This window comes from Trifolium pratense, linkage group LG4, assembly GCF_020283565.1.
Source record: "Trifolium pratense cultivar HEN17-A07 linkage group LG4, ARS_RC_1.1, whole genome shotgun sequence".
Classification (NCBI taxonomy): domain Eukaryota; kingdom Viridiplantae; phylum Streptophyta; class Magnoliopsida; order Fabales; family Fabaceae; genus Trifolium; species Trifolium pratense.
Window position 1 is genome coordinate 5,311,897 of NC_060062.1, and position 20,093 is coordinate 5,331,989.

The 20,093-nt window shown below is 31.9% G+C and overlaps 2 protein-coding genes across 6 annotated transcripts; both read right to left on the reverse strand.

Moving 5' to 3' along the window:
• Positions 1 to 2,673: 2,673 nt before the first annotated feature.
• LOC123921577 (boron transporter 4-like) lies at positions 2,674 to 10,220 on the reverse strand. 3 transcript variants are annotated; one of them, XM_045974178.1, is made up of 14 exons: positions 10,078 to 10,220; positions 9,839 to 9,979; positions 9,540 to 9,622; positions 7,735 to 7,927; positions 6,505 to 6,643; positions 6,238 to 6,403; positions 5,857 to 6,023; positions 5,220 to 5,393; positions 5,048 to 5,143; positions 4,838 to 4,954; positions 4,155 to 4,474; positions 3,471 to 3,738; positions 3,176 to 3,298; positions 2,674 to 2,991 (listed from the first exon to the last, which is right to left on the reverse strand). In XM_045974178.1, the coding sequence occupies exons 2-14, from the start codon at positions 9,940 to 9,942 to the stop codon at positions 2,971 to 2,973; spliced, it is 1,971 nt and encodes a 656-aa protein (XP_045830134.1). In that variant the 5' UTR covers positions 9,943 to 9,979; positions 10,078 to 10,220; the 3' UTR covers positions 2,674 to 2,970. The 3 variants fall into 3 exon arrangements, with proteins under 3 accessions (XP_045830134.1, XP_045830133.1, XP_045830132.1); XM_045974177.1 differs by having other exon boundaries at positions 3,176 to 3,301; positions 9,839 to 9,973; positions 10,078 to 10,218; XM_045974176.1 differs by having other exon boundaries at positions 3,176 to 3,301; positions 10,078 to 10,217.
• A 3,203-nt stretch (positions 10,221 to 13,423) lies between these two features.
• Positions 13,424 to 19,779, reverse strand: LOC123921576 (boron transporter 4-like). Of its 3 annotated transcripts, none has more exons than XM_045974173.1 (14): positions 19,601 to 19,779; positions 19,382 to 19,505; positions 19,193 to 19,275; positions 18,262 to 18,454; positions 17,637 to 17,775; positions 17,368 to 17,533; positions 16,920 to 17,086; positions 16,491 to 16,664; positions 16,324 to 16,419; positions 16,107 to 16,223; positions 15,359 to 15,678; positions 14,584 to 14,845; positions 14,307 to 14,432; positions 13,424 to 13,725 (listed from the first exon to the last, which is right to left on the reverse strand). In XM_045974173.1, exons 2-14 carry the CDS (start codon positions 19,483 to 19,485, stop codon positions 13,687 to 13,689), a joined length of 1,986 nt encoding a protein of 661 aa, XP_045830129.1. In that variant the 5' UTR covers positions 19,486 to 19,505; positions 19,601 to 19,779; the 3' UTR covers positions 13,424 to 13,686. The 3 variants fall into 3 exon arrangements, with proteins under 3 accessions (XP_045830129.1, XP_045830130.1, XP_045830131.1); XM_045974174.1 differs by having other exon boundaries at positions 19,382 to 19,511; XM_045974175.1 differs by lacking the exon at positions 13,424 to 13,725 and having other exon boundaries at positions 14,341 to 14,432; positions 14,584 to 14,623; positions 14,689 to 14,845; positions 19,601 to 19,714.
• Between the last annotated feature and the right edge of the window lie 314 nt (positions 19,780 to 20,093).

The following is a 20,093-nucleotide window of genomic DNA, read 5'->3' on the forward strand; positions in this document are numbered from 1 at the left end:
GGTTTTAGTACCAAATGTTAAGTCAAACTAACTGTTGACTAACGAAAGTCAACGTGACGCTGACACGTTGGATTCTGTTAACACGTGACATATTACGTGGATTGCCACGTCATAATTTTTAATTTTTTTTGGGTTTAGAATAAAAAACATTTCTTTTATTTAAAATAAAAAATGGAATAATTTAATCAATATTTTTTTTACTTTTATTTCATTAAAATAAAAAACGATTTTTTTATAAAAATAATTGCATACATCCAATCCGTCCCTAAACAAAAATAATGCTCATTACCTAATATATGCAATTATTTTTATATATAAAAAAAAAACTGAGACTTGGCACAGGTCATGACCCTTGCCACGGCCATGACCGGCGCATAAGCTAATATTAACTTATCATATTCTGCGTGACAAGCCTAATACACTATATAACCTATACACCTTTCCAAAATACAGAGCAGCTATTGAAATTCAAAAAGTCTTTCAAACTTTCATGACACCCAAAATAAAAATTAGTTATCAAAATTATTTTAAACTATATAGTTTTTAAATAATTTTATAACAAAATTTAAGTTACTTTTTAAAACTCATAGGAAATTTTAAAACATTGTAAAATAAAATTATTATTTTTCTTTCTTGTACATAAATGATATTATCTCTTTGTTGTGGCGAACGGTACTAACCACATTATCTCTTGGTTGTGGTGGAGTATTTAGCTCTTCTAGAGTTAAATGAAACTCCAAGTTTTGCAAAAGCAATGTTGAGGTCGATCATGGATATTGTCTAAAGTTGAAATTAAAGGGGATGCTTCAGCTACTGCCTATGGGGGAAGTTTAAATTAGAAAAGAAAATGAAGAATCTGAATGGGATGTTGTGCGTGTGGTACAGTTGATAAATGATAATATTCCAAATCATATATATTGTTGATTCATACATACGGTTTAGATAACAATGACATACAAAATGCGCAACGAGTTGTGGAACAAGTGTTGAAGGCAGGCACGGGTAGAATTTACGAGGGAAAAGGGTCATGAAGGAGAATGCCAACGGCCATCTACAGAGGAAGCTTCAACTTCAAGCTCTAGCTATGAAGAAGAATCCTTTGACGATCGAAGAGTACTAATATGATGATCCCTTCTATTAACTAAAACATAAAATAGATTAATAATATATATTAGTGACCATTGATTGTTGTCTCACCTGCTTGCATATCCTATATATTGTCTTTCATCCTATCGAAATTTGGAGTCCCGAAAGCTGCTGTGTAGAACAAGTCTCGCCACAACAACTGCACGTGTCAACATAAAACAAGAAATTGAGGCATGTTACAAAATATACAGACGAAAGAAAACCTAAAACACTATGTTATATTACAAGCAGTTGATCTTTCAGCAAGAAACATCAATTTTATATGTAAACACTAATGAGTTGGCATCGCAAGTCGTGAAATTCAGTAGCTTACAGTTATAGCCTTTCATTTTATAACACTAGAATGTTAAAAGTACCTTGTCTTTCATGCATTCTTCCAATCTTTTCAATGCTTCTGATTCACCGCCTTTAAAAGGAGAGAACTCCTCCTGAAATTAACTTCTATCATTAGGTCCTCTTGAAGGATTATTATAATTAGGGATGCGTATAGGTCAGGCCGACCGAGAGAGGCCTTTGGCCTAGCCTACATTAGGCTCCAGATAGACTATTTTTTAAACACACAAGGCCAAGACTTTTTAGAAGCCTATTTAACTTCTCTCATTAGGTACTCCTCAATTCCTGCTCCAAGAGAATTAACAATGTCATACTCAAAACATAACTTTCCAATGTTCCACTGCATCAACCAAAATAACCAACAGAATTAACTAACATTACATTTGTCAATATTCCAACAGAATTAATAGCTGTTTTTAAAAGTAAGTTTCCCAAACTAATCAAATTTGCTTAATAATAGATACGTCCAAACACAAATTACTTTAAAGTGAACTCATCATTATAACAATTTCATCTGAAAGTGAAATCACGTTTGAGAAATTCAATTTCCAAACAAGCTTTAACATGGGATGAAAGTCAGTTTTTTAAGATAGAGAAAATAGTTGGAATGGAGGGAAAATGGTAACGGTACTAATGTTGCCACGTAGTTGTGTATTTTACGCCACCTACTTACTTACTTACTTACTATATTCATGTCATGTCATGAATTCAACTCAATTTAATTAAATGAGATGAGATAATACATTTTATTTACATGTGAATTGGTTCGTAAGGGTTTTGGTCTCTTTATTAGGTATGTAGTCAGAGGTTCGATTCCTGTTAATGGTTTTGACTGGAATGGGAGAACTTACCTTGTGTGCCCCACAATTCCCCGACGAAGATTAGCCATCACTAACGACAATTAAATTCCTGGGAACAATAATTTATTTTCTTAAAACAAACATGGATATTCCCATCTTAGATTTCCAGGAATAAGTTTGTAATCTTTGAAACAAACGCAACGCTCCCTTATTTATAAGTTTTTCAAGATTGTTTATGAAAAATAGCTTGTAAAGATATAATTTTTGTTAATGATGACTTATAAATTAACATAGAAAATTATGTGTTTGAATAAACTATAAACTATTTTTCATAAAATAAAAAATAAGTAAATTCAAATGGGATTATTAATTAAATATGATTAAGAGAGACACATGTAAGAAAATTAGTTTATGCCTTTTGTTAGGAATTCAACATAAGTCAAATATCTCCCTATAACCATGGAAGAATTATTATGTTAATGCTTACATCGTATTGTACAACATGATCAAGTAGTTGGATTATCCTTATAACCAACACTTTGTTGAATTTCAATATGAAAAGTTAGATGAGCACTTTTCATGAATCTTCTATAAGCTGCTTCACATGGTGACAAAATAGTTGACCTTGGTTGATATCTTTCTCCAAGTCCTTAATTAACTATTTGGTGATTCATTTTCACATACTATTTCTTTAGGATAAATCTCCTGCAGGCTGCATGCAATGCAAATAATTGAGATTCAACAAATTAAACTAACATTTTTTTTAAAGAAAAAAAAAGCATTAGTCATTCAAACTATGTTTTTCAAATAAGTTCAAATAAGTCAATTCAAACGGACCCTAAACTCCAAATCAAAAAAGAAAAAGAAAAGCATTTTAATAGTAGTCACCCACTTACTTGACCATGTTTTTCCTCTCTAAAGCTTAGAGTTCTGACTTTCAACTCTCCTCTGCTAGTAGTTAACTCATCTAATATTTCACTATCAGACACTTCCATTGATCCAAAACTAGGTGAATCTATCTGCTGAAAAATAAAAACAAAGGAGCACTTTAATGTCATTCCACATTATTATCGGTATCGACTATCTATGTGTCAGGGTCGTATTCCGTGTCTTGTCTAGGCTTCACAGACATTAATGTGTAAAAATAGAATTGAGATCAAAGAGTGGTATAGGAAACTCAGCATTGCATACACTTAATGAGAGTCTTGGAGCACCAACAATTTCTTCATATTCAGCTGCATCAAGTTCTCTTAGATGATGAGGACTAAACAGCTTGGGAAGAATATACTGCCTCACCAAGATCAGTAAAAAGAAAGGCAAAGGGAACAAGATTCCAGCTATTGGAATCCATGTTACTCCAAAACAAACCAAGAAATACACACATTGGAAGATTGTGAAGAAGACTATGTATCTAATTGGTACCGATTCCACAAAAGAAGCATGTGGACCTTCCAATAACCTGCCATAATAGGTTCACTTGAAATATTAGTATAATTTTAAATTGTGGTTGCGGTTAGGACTATTCATGGTTCAGTTATGAAAGAAAAATAGAACAAAACCAATTTAACGTCAGTTTAGTAGAACTGAGCCTAGCTGTTAACGGTTCATCCTAAACTGAATTGCACCGAAAATAATCAAAAACTGAAATGAATTGCACCGAAAGTAATCAAACTGTAACGGATAGCTCATGAACTGAATTAGTTCAGTTCATGAACTACTCGTCGCAGTTCAGTTCTTTTTGGTATGGTTCAGTTTAATGGTTTTGTTCGGTTTTTGGATTTTTTCCTACAACCCTAGTTACTTTTATGCTGCGAACCTATATATTGTAGTAAAACAGCGCACATTGCATTATTTTAGAGTAACTTGTATACTTACTTGAACCACCTACTAGGTGTTACAAAGAGAAGTAATATCCTTTCCCAGAATTGGTTACCAGGAAGACTATCAATGGCCATGTATGCAAAGTATCCCCACAAAACAGAAGTTGGAATCTTTTTTATGAGAGGCATAGCAAACACTGATGCTCCAACAAACAGTGATTGTAAAAGATTGCTCATTCTTTGCTCATTTACTCTAACAGGCAAACATGCATCAATATGCTTCTCAAGGTCAAATGTGTCGTTCTTGTTTTCTCCTTTATCTTCACCTTTTAGGACAACATCTTTTAAGTTCTCTAATTCTCTTTCCACAAAAGTCTGCAAGTTAATCATGTTTGGGACCAATAAATTATGTAGCACCGCCACTTTAAATTGAAGGTGTGTCTGGTGTTTAACACACCGACATATGTGGATACATTTAATGACTTTCATTTTTTTTTAAATAATTATCGGTGATGTGTGAGTGTCAGTGTTAGTTTCGTGTCAGTTGTTCATCCATGTGTCAATGTTTCATAGCCAATAATTAACTCCAATGGTGTTTGGTGTCCAACATTGACACGACACCAACACAAGTAATTTATATTCAATCACTTCCATTTTTCAAATTATTACCAATGACATCGTGTTTAGTTTCCATGCCTGTGTCGGTGCTTTATAGCCAAATACTATTAGAAAACTTACAACCGGGCTGCTGTCCATTTCTACAAACACTGCTTGCATCTTTCCATAGATTTCAGAGTTGCTAGCTTTCTTTTTTATGCTTTCCTTGGCACTTTCAACCATCTTTCTTCTCATCATCTACAATTAATAAATTACTTCACCAAACTACCAACTTTTGAACAACTTTCTCTCCAATTATTTACCAAAAAACTATAATAGTCATTCACCTACCAGACCCTTAAGAATTGCAAGGCTCTTAGTGTGCATAGGTGATTGAGGTAGAACACCATTTGAAGGAGGCAAGCCAAGTAGTCCACAAATCAAAGTCTGAAATATTTTAGCATTAGTGATGAGATTCATAATTATACACATACTACCATGAATCATGAATATATACACATACCATGAATCCTAGTAAGAATATGTCATAATGGTATGCAGAAGGTTTCTTGAGATTGAATTCCTTTTGTTGTGCCATCCCAGAAGCAACACTATGATCAAAGAAGTAAAGTCCTGCTACCATCAATGCAGGTATAAAAGCAGCAAAAATATATGTTGGAGAAACCCTTCCCATGTCCTGTTGAACATAGATAAGGTCTGATTAGAGTTTATAGATAGTGGCACCCCCTACCTTACAAGATGGTTTTGTAAGGATAGATTAGACCTAATATAAAATTCAGGGCCAGCTCTCCACCAGGGCAAATAGGCTTTCAGCTCGGGCCTCCATAAAATAGGGGCCTTAAATTTTCTATTAATAGTGTAGTATAATAGGTTCAATCCAAACAATCATGAGAAAAAAAGAACGATGGAAAACAGGCCAAAAACAGGCCCAATGCACCAATTTGATTGGGCCGGCCCTGATAAAATCTAATATGATATCAAAGTCTATTAATCCGAACCATTGACCAAATTCCACACACCAAGACCAATAATGTAGGGCGTCAGGGGTGCATTGAGAAGAACCATAAACTTATTTTAATAGAAAAAATCTCCTAAGTTAAAAGAAAATCCAAACTAGGATTTAGTTCAATATGAATTACTTTAATGACTGTCCAATGGTGTAAAGATGTAGATTCCCAAGCCAGTGGAGCAATTAGTCTTCTTGGAATTTCAGAAGGTAGTTTTGTTGGCACTAAGAATGACACAGCTGTCCATACTACCACCATGAAAGGCACACCATAGTCTGCAATGAAGCTTCTCAACCAACCTATCCAATAAACAAGACCATGTCATATATACTTCATAACTATCAAACACCGACACAAAGTGGTTGAATGCAATCACATATGTCAATGTCGTGTTGGTGTCTGACACGTTGGACATATCTTTAATATGAAGTGTCGGTACTACATAGCTTAGCGATTATAAAAAATTAGTTTTTATCAATTATGCCTTAACTCAAATCTATCATAATAACAAACCTGTCCCATATAACCATGATCTGGCTCTTATGCTCTTCAATGCTGTATACAGAAGGCCAAATGTGAATATAATACCTAATAAGCCATTCACATAAAGCCAATGAAATTGGTTGTGCTCTAATATTGAGTTTTCATTTTTAGGAGCACTAAACTCTTTTATCATTCCCTGCATTATTTTCAGTAAACTTGTATTAGACTCCTTTTCATGCAAAATCATTTTTATTTTTATTTATCTTGAGTTGAGATTTCAGTCACAGAATAACTAACCTTAATAGCCTCTTGAATGAACAAAACTGAAATCAGCATTCCAAAAAGCTCTTCAGCAACCCTTGTAAATCTGTTGATGATATTGCCAGCATTGAATATTGCTAGGAGAAACAGTAACAGAGAACTCCATACACAAACCCTGAGATAATTTAGGCTATGGTTTAACTTGCATTGTTTGTGCTAATCAGCTTAAGTAAGCGCTTATAGCATAAAAGCTTATCATAAGTGCTATTGTATAAGTTGTTTACGTTTGGATTTACTTATTTGAGTCGGTCTGTCATTACTACTTGTGAAATTATTCGGGAAACCCTAAGTAAATGGCTTATGACATGTCCATAAAGTATTTTCAGCTTATTTTCATAAGTTTTCAAAGATAGCTTGTGAAACAATTTATAACATCGTTGAATTTGTGAAATTTAGGCAAATAGAAGAGAGAATAACAAAGAGCTCCGAATATTATCGACAATGACAGAAAAAAATAGTATGTTATAAAAGACTCGATACTAATCCATATTTATTGGTAGGGGCCGGCCACCGGGGAGCGTGGCCCGATTCAAAATTTTCATTTTTTTAATAGGTATAAATATACACAATATTGTCATGTAGCACTGTTGTAGCCTCTGTATCTGGAGTTCAACTCTTGTTGGCAAAGTAGATGTAGATAATTTAATGGAAAATACAAAACTAACACTTACTCCCTCCGTCACAAATTATAAGGGAAAAAAGCCCATTTTATTTGTCCCAAATTATAAGAGAAAAAATCATTTTCAAGAATGTTTTTTTCCTTATTTTCATAAAATTAAATGCAAATTGCATTTAATTTCTTCTCTCTCTCATTTTCTCAATAAACAACAACCAATAAAAATTGTTTTTACATCTTCCTATGCAACTTATTCCAATGAAAACCCATAAAAACATACCTCAAATTTTTCATGTTTTACTTTTTCTTAATAAGTGTGATTTTTTTATTTTCCCTTATAATTTGGGACGGAGGGAGTATTTTATTAGTTTTAAATTATAAAAATTGAACTTTTTTTTATCCAAAAAGGAAAGGTGCGCACTATTAGCTTACAACTTCATATTTTTAGGTGAGTGTAAACTGATAGACCCTTATAAAAAATATCAAGCTTCGCCACATGCCACCCGAAGATTTTAGTTCTGCCACTATTTATAACAATAATAAAAAAAAGTAAATAAAAAATTGTGTTTTTTTTGTCTTTATTTTATTACCATCCAGCCCAAGCCAAAAAGAGTTCTTGTCCCAAGCCATCCTTATTTTTAGCAAAGTTGTACAAGTAGGTATACATGATGATGGTGGGTTCTGCAACTCCTACAATAAGGAGTGGTTGACCTCCAATTATTGAATGTATCATTCCACAAATGGCTGTAGAAGCTAGTGTTTCTACTGTGCTCAATCTTCCATCTATCAACAAAATAAACAACAAATAGCTTCATTCTAAGAGGCAATAACTAGAGTTTTTTTATATGTATAATTATTTTTTTATAAATAATAAATAAATTAAGTACTGTTAGAAGTTTTAATTTGTTTGTTAAAGTTTTTTTATAATATGCAGATTAGTTGATAATTATATACTGTATGAATGTATTTTTCTATCATTTTTTTTCGATCAAGTAGCCTAGTGGCTAGAAAATCTACCTTAAAAATGAATAAGTGGAGTGTCCCGAGTTCGAACTCGTGCACCCAATGACGGATCCAGGACCTCAGGTCAGGGGGTGCAAATCATATTTAAAATGTATTATATATATCACGAGTTCTATAATAGATTTATTTATATATAAGTTATAACCTATAATAATGTACACATGTGACCGTAAATAAATGAATATAAGGTTGTAAGGGCGTCGTGTTATCGGTTCAAATCCACTAGGCTATGCATTATTATTTTTTTTATTTATAAAATGGATATAAGGTTTATATATTTTGTAGCTATGGCAAGTGAGTTAAGAAGTGAAGCGATATCGTAACCGATGACTTGATACACTTATAAAATATAACTAACAGTATTATCGTTGTTTGGCTCAAACCATGATAAAGTAGAAAAATACTACTAAACATAACGATTAACTACTAAAATTTACCTATAAAAAACAAGTTCACTCGATCCTCAAATTTTAAAGTATTTTTTTTTAATTTAAAAACAATTGAAAATTTTTACTCCTCTCCAATACACGTGTACATGTAGCAGCTCTCTTTGTAGTGTATGGACTGATAAATGACTGTGCATTGTATGGACACTTATAATTGGTAAAGTTGTAGGAGAAAAGAGAAGACCAAAGTGCATTTGGTGCAAACTTAAAAATTTGAGTGGGTGCAAAAAGTATAAAATTGGAAATATTGGTGTAAATGCATATGAGGGTGTGCAAGTGCACCCACTCAACACAACATAGCTCCGCCCCTCCATGCACCTGCATATATAGTGTCATGTCCTTACCAACTGAGCTAAGCTCACGGAGACTATTTTTCTATCATTTTATTCTCAGGAATATACAAATCTAAGTTAAAGCAAACAACCTCTCAAAAAATATTAATTCTTCTTTTGGAATAGTTATAAATAAATTAAATAATATCCTTAAAAAAAAAATACTCGTAATAAACAATAGCTTTGGCTATAAATTACCGTAAAATAGAAGCTTTGGCTATATAAACCAACCATAAACACCTTCTTCATCCACATTTTTTTAGAAGCTCTCTCTATAATATTTATAAGGTTATGAAAAAGTTCAGAATTAAAAACTTTCAATTTTGAAATATTAGTGTTAGAATTTATGACCACATCTAAGTCATGTCGATTTGATTTTCGACATATTACCTAGGATTTAATTAATTAGGATACATCCAAAGTCTGAAGAATATGTGGTGGTCCAATAATTAGTATGCAAACATCAAATCTATCAAGTAAGATGTAAATTAGTCCAAATTAAACATTTGCCATATTAATTATAATTTAGTGCATAATATCTTTGAGTAATTTGGAAACATGCAACAACAGAAACAAAAGAAGAAGAAGAAGAACCTGTGTCTCGATTCAGCTGCTCGCCGAAGGCAATAACAGGTAAAGCAGAAGCAAAGAAAATATAGGTAGTTGGAGCCAATATCCTATCATATCGTTGAAACAAAGAGTGCAACTTCATATTCACAAGAAAGAAAGAAAGAAAGAAAAAGTGCTAGTACATTATACATATATAAAGGTCACAAAAATGTATGGAGTGAAATTGAAATTCTAAAATTTTAAGAAACATGGTTTTTTTTTTTATAAGCAATTTTTTATTAAAGGGAGTACAAAAACTACATGAGTAATTTATAAAAACTTACCCAATACCGGAACATAAAGCACAAGTCCAATCATCTTTATAGCATTGTGCTCTTCCTCTTATATCACTGACAATTCCTTTAAAAGGTGATTTTAAGCACTTCATTTCAAGTACAAATTAAATTAACTACCTGAAACTGAAACTATATATATATATATATATATATATCTTGGTGAAGATTAAACAACTTTGCCTTTTAAGAACATGTATCAATCATACAATTTTAATGTAATATAGTACCTGAGGAGTGGTGTGTGAGTGAGGAACCATGAGAGTAAAAGAGAAAATATATAGTATAAGCAATCCCTTTTGCTTGTTTGATAAGAAATACTCCTATTTCGTCAAGTTTATTTTAGATGAATTTAATTTTTTTTTAAGGTTGTTTAATGGAGAAGTTGACTATTTATATATTTTATGCATATAATATGGAGAGTATAGTTCCCGCTAACATAATTCAGTTGATAGGAAGTTGTTAGCAGGAACAGAACTATGAAAAATTATTAAGGGAGGCGGAAATATAACACATATATAAACAACATTAAAATAACTATTCAAAAGTGCTTAAATATAAAATTACTTGAGTTTCTTCTAGCTCAATTAAGGTTTTGAGTTCAAACATGAGTTTGAAAATGTAGCGCTTAAATTTTTAAAAAGAGTTTTTCGTTCACTTGAGTTTCACGAGAATTGAGTAATTAGTCCGACAAATTGTGCACGAAAAATATCTGATTTATGCAACCCAAAAAAACTTCAAAGAACTGTCACGATTGAATAAAATTTAGCTTAATAAAAAAAATCCTATAAAAGCAAATACATACACTAAGAAACTACAAATTCAATCAATTATATCTTGTCCATTCTAATCTATCAACTAACTTATATATAACTTATACACCGCAAACACATATACTATAAGATAATTTATCACTCATCTACTATTTTTTATCATCTACTATTTTTATCAAATAAAACCACAAACTATTTCTTATTAATAATAGAGTATTCCTATTAGTTTTTATTTTATTTTATTTATTTAGAGTATTCCTATTAGTTAATTATTGGATTAGAAGATGTTAGGTCCTGTGAGCTTAGCTCAGTTTGTAGGGACATCGCACTATATGTGCAAGAGCCCGAGTTTGAGTCCGGGACACTCCACGTTTTCACCTTTAAGATAAATTTTCTAGCAACTATGCTACTTGACACAAAAAAAATAGTTAATTAGAAGATGTTAGTGCTAATCCATTATTATAGGGGCGTCACTATATTTCATTTTTGATTGATACCTGGCGGGCACTACATACCATATATAGCAACACTTCATACATATATAGGGTTACTACAATATTGTATGTTTTAGGGATGACGACCACCCTATATTTTCAATGTACTTAGTTATGTTTTGGACAATATGCAGAATTTAGAAGTATTTACTTATCTTTTACTAGTAAAAGGAAGGTTAAATATTTACTTATTTATTTTAAAGGGTTAAATTACGATCAATAAACTACTTGACAAAAAAAAGAAATGAAGAGCATATTAATGGTTGGTTTTCACGAAGTCCATTTCGTCGTGCATGAATGATATTAGGTGTCACTACTAGAAAGCATGATTTTAGCCTCCAAAATTAGTGTCGGACCCCGACACCGATGCTACTAGAATCGGTATTAGAGGGCTTAACTCATGCTAAACAATTGGAATCCATTGTTTTTTATTTTATAATATTAGTGTCAGCCTAGCCAAAGCTATAGTACAATAAAGCTGGCTAGGGTTTGAAATAAAAGTAGAGTTGGCTCCTCCGATGCTATCACTTTTACTTTAAAAAAAAGATAATTCTTTATTTCCATTTTTTTTCTCCTATTCTTTGACTTTCACCAAAAGCAAATCTAAATTCTCATTCATCACGTTTTTCTCTTCTTTTTCCCTGACTCACAACAACAACCCTAATTTTTTTCTTCAGTCACCAAACCCTCACTCGTTTATAAATCAGAATCCCTAAATCGGAATCCTTAAACACTAATTTTTTTCTTCAGTCACCAAACCCTCACTCGTTTGTTTTCCTTTTTTAGGAAAATAACCTATTTGTTCTTTAAAAAAAATCTATTTTGTTATTTTAATAGTGTTTGTTACAAATTTTTTAGAAAATAATTTTGTCAAAAAAAACTTTTTTAACTCCAAAGTGAAAAGCTAATCCTAATAGCTTTTCTAGAATTTTTTATTTTTTATTTAAAACTAAGAAACCTAAGTATAGGAGTTTCACACTTTAAAAAAATAATTTTTATAATAGTAAACAAACGGAAGGTAGCTTTAGATTTTTTTAGAAATCTCTAAATTTTTTCAAAACAAAATCATTTTCTTTAAAGTTTAAACAAGCACATCCATATTATTAAAACTTCTTATCTTTGTATTTATTTTTTTGACAAATGTTATCTTTGTACTTAGGTACATACGTATATGACAATGGATATCCACGGACACATATAATAGTAATTTGTTGCCCGTCTCTTTTGATAAAAAGAATATTTAGAGGGGTTTTGAGATATTTGTAGCTATTTTGCATATCCACGAGTATGTGCGAAAGGTAGAAGAGAAAAAAATTTATACCCAAAATATAAAAGATATTGAATAACAAACACAAATTTTGTTCTCGTGAGTTTAGTTCAGTTGGCAAAGATATAATTTTGTATGCAGGAGCCGGGGTTCGAACCCTGGACACTTCACTTATCCACTTTAGAGTGAAATTTCTAGCCACTAAGTTAGCTAACAAAAAAAATAAACATAGAATTTAAATCAATATTTTTCACACTATTATTATTTTTTTACAATTTTGAAAATAGATGTGATATTTTCAAAAAAGTACTTTAAAATATCAAAATGTTATGCATTAGTTTTAATTGTTTGAAATGATAGCCAAAATGAAGTGGTTATTTGTGTGTGGTTGTGTCTATTTTTAAGCCGTGGGATAAGGGTCGTGCAAGTTCATTATAAGCCAAGAATTAACAGATAAATCTCTTTATATTTTCATCCAATGAAATTGTTGGTGAAGCAAAAAGCTTTAGGTGATCCGTGAATATATATTTCTATATTTCTAATTCTAAATATCATATGGCATTTTGTTTTTAGCTTTCTACTATAGTTTAAATATTTTTAACATACTGAAAGATCACTCACATGCACCACAAATTATATAACTAGCAACAAATAGGAAATCTCTAATGAAAAAAAAAAAAAAAAAATGGGGAGTGTGACATACGTAAACGGGGAGTACGCAGCCGAACAATTGCAGGGGCTTAGTTAGGATCACTATATAAGTAAAATATAACATACAAGTAAATCATCAAATTAATCTAATTGTTTATATTAATTAATCATCTGGTTATCAGAAGAATGGCCTCCGATAATTTAGCGTTTGGCAGACACATCAACAAAATTAGTGATAATTTTGTCAAAATAATTAAACTAGAGTTGAACTTCGAAATTCAGTGACGAATATAGTGAGGATGAACCTTGAAGAGCGAGGATCGAATGATTTCGATGATAAACGAAGAGCATAGATTAACGACGAGTGTGAAGAAGATATCCAGAGCTAAGATTGCTATTCTCAGAGCTAAGATATAGCAACTAAAGAGTACAATTTTACAAAATAGTTCAACTAACAAGAACAAAACATCCTACCACACCGTGATAACCATCTCTAGTACATACATTAATTAGTGCCTTCAAATAAGTAATATACAAAACAAGTGATCACTAATAAGTTTGCTCTGGATGTCTTTATCTTTTCTTCAAGAGATAGAGATAGAGATAGAAAAAGTGATCACTAACCATATATTCTCCATTTCCTTAATTATCTCATTATTCATCTTCACATACTATTTCATTAGGATAGATCATCTGCAAGCAATGCAAATCATTGGCATTTAACAAATAAGATCAACACTTTTTTAATTTTTTTCAAAAAAAAAAATGCTAGCCATTAAACTTATTTGAATAAGCAATTTAATTAAGTGATACAATATAAACATGTTTATTTATATTATATAATTAGATAGAATGAAAACACTTGATTACAATGAGTGTAAGGTACACTTTATAAAGTTTATATAGTGATCCTAACTAAGCTAACCAATTTTCAACTAACCATCATAACTAACTAACTAACTTGTAACTACCTTAAACAATAGTATTTAACTATTTCTAACAGTTTATGTGTAAGTTATTTGTATAAAAACAAAGATAAAATAAATCAAATTGTTTTCATATAAATTATAAGTTGTTTTTATAAGCTATCGTGTAGAGCTTATGGAAATAAGTAGAAAGCAGCTTAAGGACATGTCATAAAATGTTTTTATAAGCTCTCTCTCAAACACTATCACAAATGCTTATGACATTAGATATTCTCAAATAAGTCAATTCAAATAGGCTTAAACTCCAAATGAAGAAAAAAAATTAATTTAATTGAAGTAACCACTTACTTGACCATGTCTTTCCTCTCTAAAGCTTAGAGTTCTGACCTTCAACTCTCCTCTACTGGTAGTTAACTCATCTAATATTTCACTATCAGACACTTCCATTGATCCAAAACTAGGTGAATCCCTCTGCTGAAAAATAAAAATAAAGGAGCACTTTTACATTCCACATTATTACCGATATCTACATGTCAGTGTCTACGCTTCACAAACATTAATGTGTAAAAATAGAATTGAGATCATCAAAGAGTGATATAGGGAATTAAGCATTTCATGTACTTACAGAGAGTCTTGGAGCACCAGCAATTTCTTCATATTCAGCTGCATCTAGTTCTCTTAGATGATGAGGACTAAATATCTTAGGAAGGATATATTGCCTCACCAAGATAAGTAAGAAGAAAGGCAAGGGAAACAAGATTCCAGCTATTGGAATCCATGTTACTCCAAAACAAACCAAGAAATACACACATTGGAATATTGTGAAGAAGACTATGTATCTAATTGGTACTGATTCCACAAAAGAAGCATGATGACCTTCCAATAACCTGCCATAATAGGTTGACTTGAAATATTAGCATGATTTCAAAGTGTGGTTGCAGTTAGGACTTAGGACTATTCATGGTTTGACTTTGAGTTTCCAAACCGGAACTACGTTTACAAACACTGAATTACACATTTTTGAACCAAAATGAATCTTTGCGAACCAAACTATACTGTATTGCTATTATGAACTGATTAGACACATTTGGAAAAACCGAACCGAACTAGTTCGGTTCATGAACTACATGTCACAATTCAGTTCTTTTCGGTGCAGTTCAGTTTAACGGTTTTGTTCGGTTTTTGAATTTTTTATGAACACCCCTAGTAACGTTTACGCTGTGAACCTAAATGTTAAAAAGTCTCCCATCGGATGTGAGATGGTCTAAACATGAGTTTATAAATTTGGCCGCAATTGCAATGGCGGATTTCAATTTAAAACTATACATATTAGTAGAAGGAAATTAAATAAAATATAAATTGATGAGGATATGGAACTTTAGAGTAAATTGTCTACTTACTTGAACCACCTACTAGGTGTTACAAAGAGAAGTAATATCCTTTCCCAGAATTGGTTACCAGGAAGACTATCAATGGCCATGTAAGCAAAGTATCCCCACAAAACAGAAGTTGGAATATTTTTTATGAGAGGCATAGCAAACACTGATGCTCCAACAAACAGTGATTGTAAAAGATTGCTCATTCTTTGCTCATTTACTCTAACAGGCAAACATGCATCAATATGCTTCTCAGGGTCAAATGTATCCTTCTTGTTGTCTCCTTTATCTTCACCTTTTAGGACAACCTCTTTTAAGTTCTCTAATTCTCTTTCCACAGAAGTCTGCATGGTAATCATGTTTGGAACCAATAAGTTTTGTAGCAACAATGCTTTAGATTGAAGGCACATCTGGTCTCCAACACAGATGCGACACCGACACATGTGATTGCATTCAATTACTAGTAGTTTTCAAATTAGTACCGGTGATGTGTCTCGTGTCAGTTTGTTCTTTGTGTATCTGTCGATGTTTCATAGGCAAAGTAACTGTAGACTGAAGGTGTATCTGGTATCTAACACTGACACATGTAGCTTCACTAAATTACTTACATTTTCAAATTATTACCTATAATGTGGTCGTACTTAGTGTCAGTGTAGTATCTGATGTCTGTGTCAGTGCTTCAAAGCCGGTATGTAACTTAACTAATTGCTAATTGTGTTTATTTGGAAAGAGCTAGAACAAAGGCTAGTTTTCATACTATTAGAACACTTACAACTGGGCTGCTGTCCATTTCTACAAACACTGCTTGCATCTTTCCATAGATTTCAGAGTTGCTAGCTTTCTTTCTTATGCTTTCCTTGGCACTTTCAACCATCTTTCTTCTAATCATCTACATTTCATAAAATTACCATTTCAAACTACCATCTTTTTTCAACAACTTTCTCTCCAATGCTTTATAAAATTAAGAACTATAATAGTCATTCACCTACCAGACCCTTAAGAACTGCGAGGCTCTTAGTGTGCATAGGTGATTGAGGAAGAACACCATTTGAAGGAGGCAAGCCAAGTAGTCCACATATCAAAGTCTGAAATAATGAGATTCATAATTAAATAACTCTCTTCTAATCTTTTGAATTGGATCTATATATACACATACCATGAATCCTAGTAAGAATATGTCATAATGGTATGCAGAAGGTTTCTTGAGATTGAAATCCTTTTGTTGTGCCATCCCAGAAGCAACACTATGATCAAAGAAGTAAAGCCCTGCTACCATCAATGCAGGTATAAAAGCAGCAAAAATATATGTTGGAGAAACCGTTCCCATGTCCTGTACATATATTAAAGTCAATATTTTCCATAACTACAAAACTACTATAACTTATGGTCCGTCTAATTTGCAAAAAATTAAGTACCGCCCAGAACAATACATGACAAACATTTAAATTAAACATGGACCACTTAGAAGATAAGGGTTTATGCTATAAGCACTCATTTGAGTTGTTTATCCAAATTCCAAATAGGGTTTATGCTAGAAGATAAGGGTTTATGCTATAAGCACTTATTTAAATTAAACATGAATTACTTTGATAACTGTCCAATGGTGTAAAGATGTAGATTCCCAAGCCAGGGGAGCAACTAGTCTTCTTGGAATTTCAGAAGGTATTTTGCTTGGCACAGAAAATGACACAACTGTCCATACTACCACCAAGAAAGGCACACCATAGTCTGCAATAAAGCTTCTCAACCAACCTATCCAATAAACAAGACCATGTCATATAAATATTCTTCATATATACTTTACAACTATGAAGCACAGACACCGTCATGATATTGACACTCACACATCAGTAATAATTAAAGATAGTGCAAATGATCGAATTTAAGTAACCACATATGTCAGTGCCATGTCACTGTCTGACGCATGGTAGATGCCTTCAATCCAAAGTGTCTGTACTACATAGCTTAACAAAAGCATAAGAAATTAGTTTTTATCAATTACGCCTCGGCTCAAATCCATTATAATGACAAACCTGTCCCATATAACCATGATCTTGCTCTTCTGCTCTTCAATGCTGTATATAGAAGGCCAAATGTGAATATAATACCAAGTAAGCCATTCACATAAAGCCAATGAAATTGGTTGTGCTCTAATATTGAGTTTTCATTTTTAGGAGCACTAAACTCTTTTATCATTCCCTGCATTATTTTCAGTAAACTTGTATTAGACTCCTTTTCATGCAAAATCATTTTTATTTTTATTTATCTCTTGAGTTGAGATGTTAGTCACAAAATAACTGACCTTAATAGCCTCTTGAATAAACAAGACTGAAATCAGCATTCCAAAAAGCTCTTCAGCAACCCTCGTAAATCTGTTGATGATATTGCCAGCATTGAATATTGCTAGGAGAAACAGCAAGAGAGATGTCCATACACAAACCCTGAGATATTAAGAATAAATATCAATTTAAGTAAGCGCTTATAACATAAAACACTTATCGTAAGCACTTGTGAACTATTTGAGAAAGACTAAAGAAATAGTTTATGACATTTCATAAGTTGTTTACAGCCTATTACCATAACCTCTCAAAGATAGCTTACCAAACAACTTGTAAGTTATAGCATGTAAAAGCAACTTGACTTTGTTTTTCCTTTTGTAATAGAAATAACTTATATTTAACCACTTATTTGATAAGTGTTTATACTATAATTGCTGAATTAAGTTGTTTATCCAAACAAGTCTATAAGCTAAAAACAATTTATTGATGTTATTAGTTATTTTTGTAAGTTTTCCCAAACAGTCTCACGAGTTCTTCACCATTTTTGAAGTATCGGGGATTCACAGCTCGGAGCTATATTATAATAATAATAATAATAATAATAATAATAATAATAATAAAATTGTGTTTTTGTCTTCATTTTGTTACCATCCAGCCCAAGCCAAAAAGAGTTCTTGTCCCAAGTCATCTTTATTTTTAGCAAAGTTGTACAAGTAGGTATACATAATGATGGTGGGTTCTGCAACTCCTACAATAAGGAGTGGTTGACCTCCAATTATTGAATGTATCATTCCACAAATGGCCGTAGAAGCTAGTGTTTCTACTGTGCTCAGTCTTCCATCTATCAACAAAATAAATAACAAATAGCTTCGGTGTAAGAGGCAATAATTAGCATCAAAAAAATATAAAATAAACACTTGCTTAATATATAAAAAAGAAAAGAAAAAAAAAGTTACATTTATTTGGTCACAGGACTAAATAAAATCCATTTAGGTGCATACACATATATTGAAAAAGGATAAAAGACTCCGGTGAGATTAGCTCAACTGCCATAAATATTGCATTATATATACAGAGTAATTTCTTAAATTGTAAAACTTTCGATTGTGGAAATTTAGTGTTGTAAGTTAGTTTGGAATAAGAGTTTTTTTTTATGTTAGTCATATTTTCGATGGAAATAAGTTTTTACCAAATTTTATTTTTCTCGCATTCAAATTTTAAATTACGCAGAAGTGACCCTATTTTTGAAAAATCAAAAGTTAATAAAAAATATCTCCTCCGTCTCAAAATATAAGCAAAAATTAAAGTTGATGTGTTTGGTCCAAATTTTTAACCAAATATATCAAATTTTTGTGACTCGTTTTGGGACGGAGAAATTACCACATAATGCATGACTAGGATTATATACAGATGGAGGGTGAAGTGTATTGGGTCAGACCACAAGTCATAACCCAAAAAATAGTATGTTCAACCATCAAATCTACCAAGTAAGATGAAAATTAGTCCAAATTGAGTCTTTGTCACATTAGTGCATGATGTTCTTGAGTAACAGGTAAACAAGAAGAGGAAGAAGAAGAACCTGTGTCTCGATTCAGCTGCTCGCCGAAGGCAATAACAGGTAAAGCCGAAGCGAAAAAAATATAGGTAGTTGGAGCTAATATCCTATCATCATTGAAACAAATAGTACACAATTTCATTAGACACGCGGATTTAAATTACGATCTGCAACCACAATTTTAACGGTTACATACGATTTATAGAAACTTACCCAATACCAGAACGAAAAGCACAAGTCCAATCATCTTTATAACATTGTGCTCTTCCTCTTATGTCACTAACAATTCCCTTAAAAGGTGATTTTAAGGACTCCATTTCAGGCACAAATTAACCACCTGAAACTTAAACAACTTAACTTTGTAGCAACTTAACTTAACTTTGAATTTAAGAACATGTATGTAGCAATCATACAATTTTAATGTAATAGTACCTGAGACTGATCAGAGTATCTTCCAGCAAGGATTTAGCGGAGATTTGACCTGCACACGTTGGTGTAGCGTGGTGTAGTGTGTTAGTTAGTACAATGAGAGTACAGCAGAAAATATATAGTATAGTAATTAGCAGTCCCTTTTGTTCCTTTGATAACAAATATTATTTTATTTTTGTGTTAACCAAATCATTTTTAAGAGAAGGGTATATGATAAGGGAGTTTGGCATAAGATAAATAAAATGTGACAAAATTATTTTGTCTAATAATTAATTTTGAATCTCAGTCCTTTCCACATTATGTGTTTTGATAAACTTCTTTATTATGTACAAAACAAATGTATACCGAACAAATGTTATAATATTTGCTCTGATGGATCTAAATTTTTTAAGGAAAAGTTGACTATTTTATACATTTATTACATCTCTTTCTTCTATGTATTTTTTTTTTTCTTAATTAGTTTTTTTGTCCCTTAAAGACATTTTAGGTTTCACAA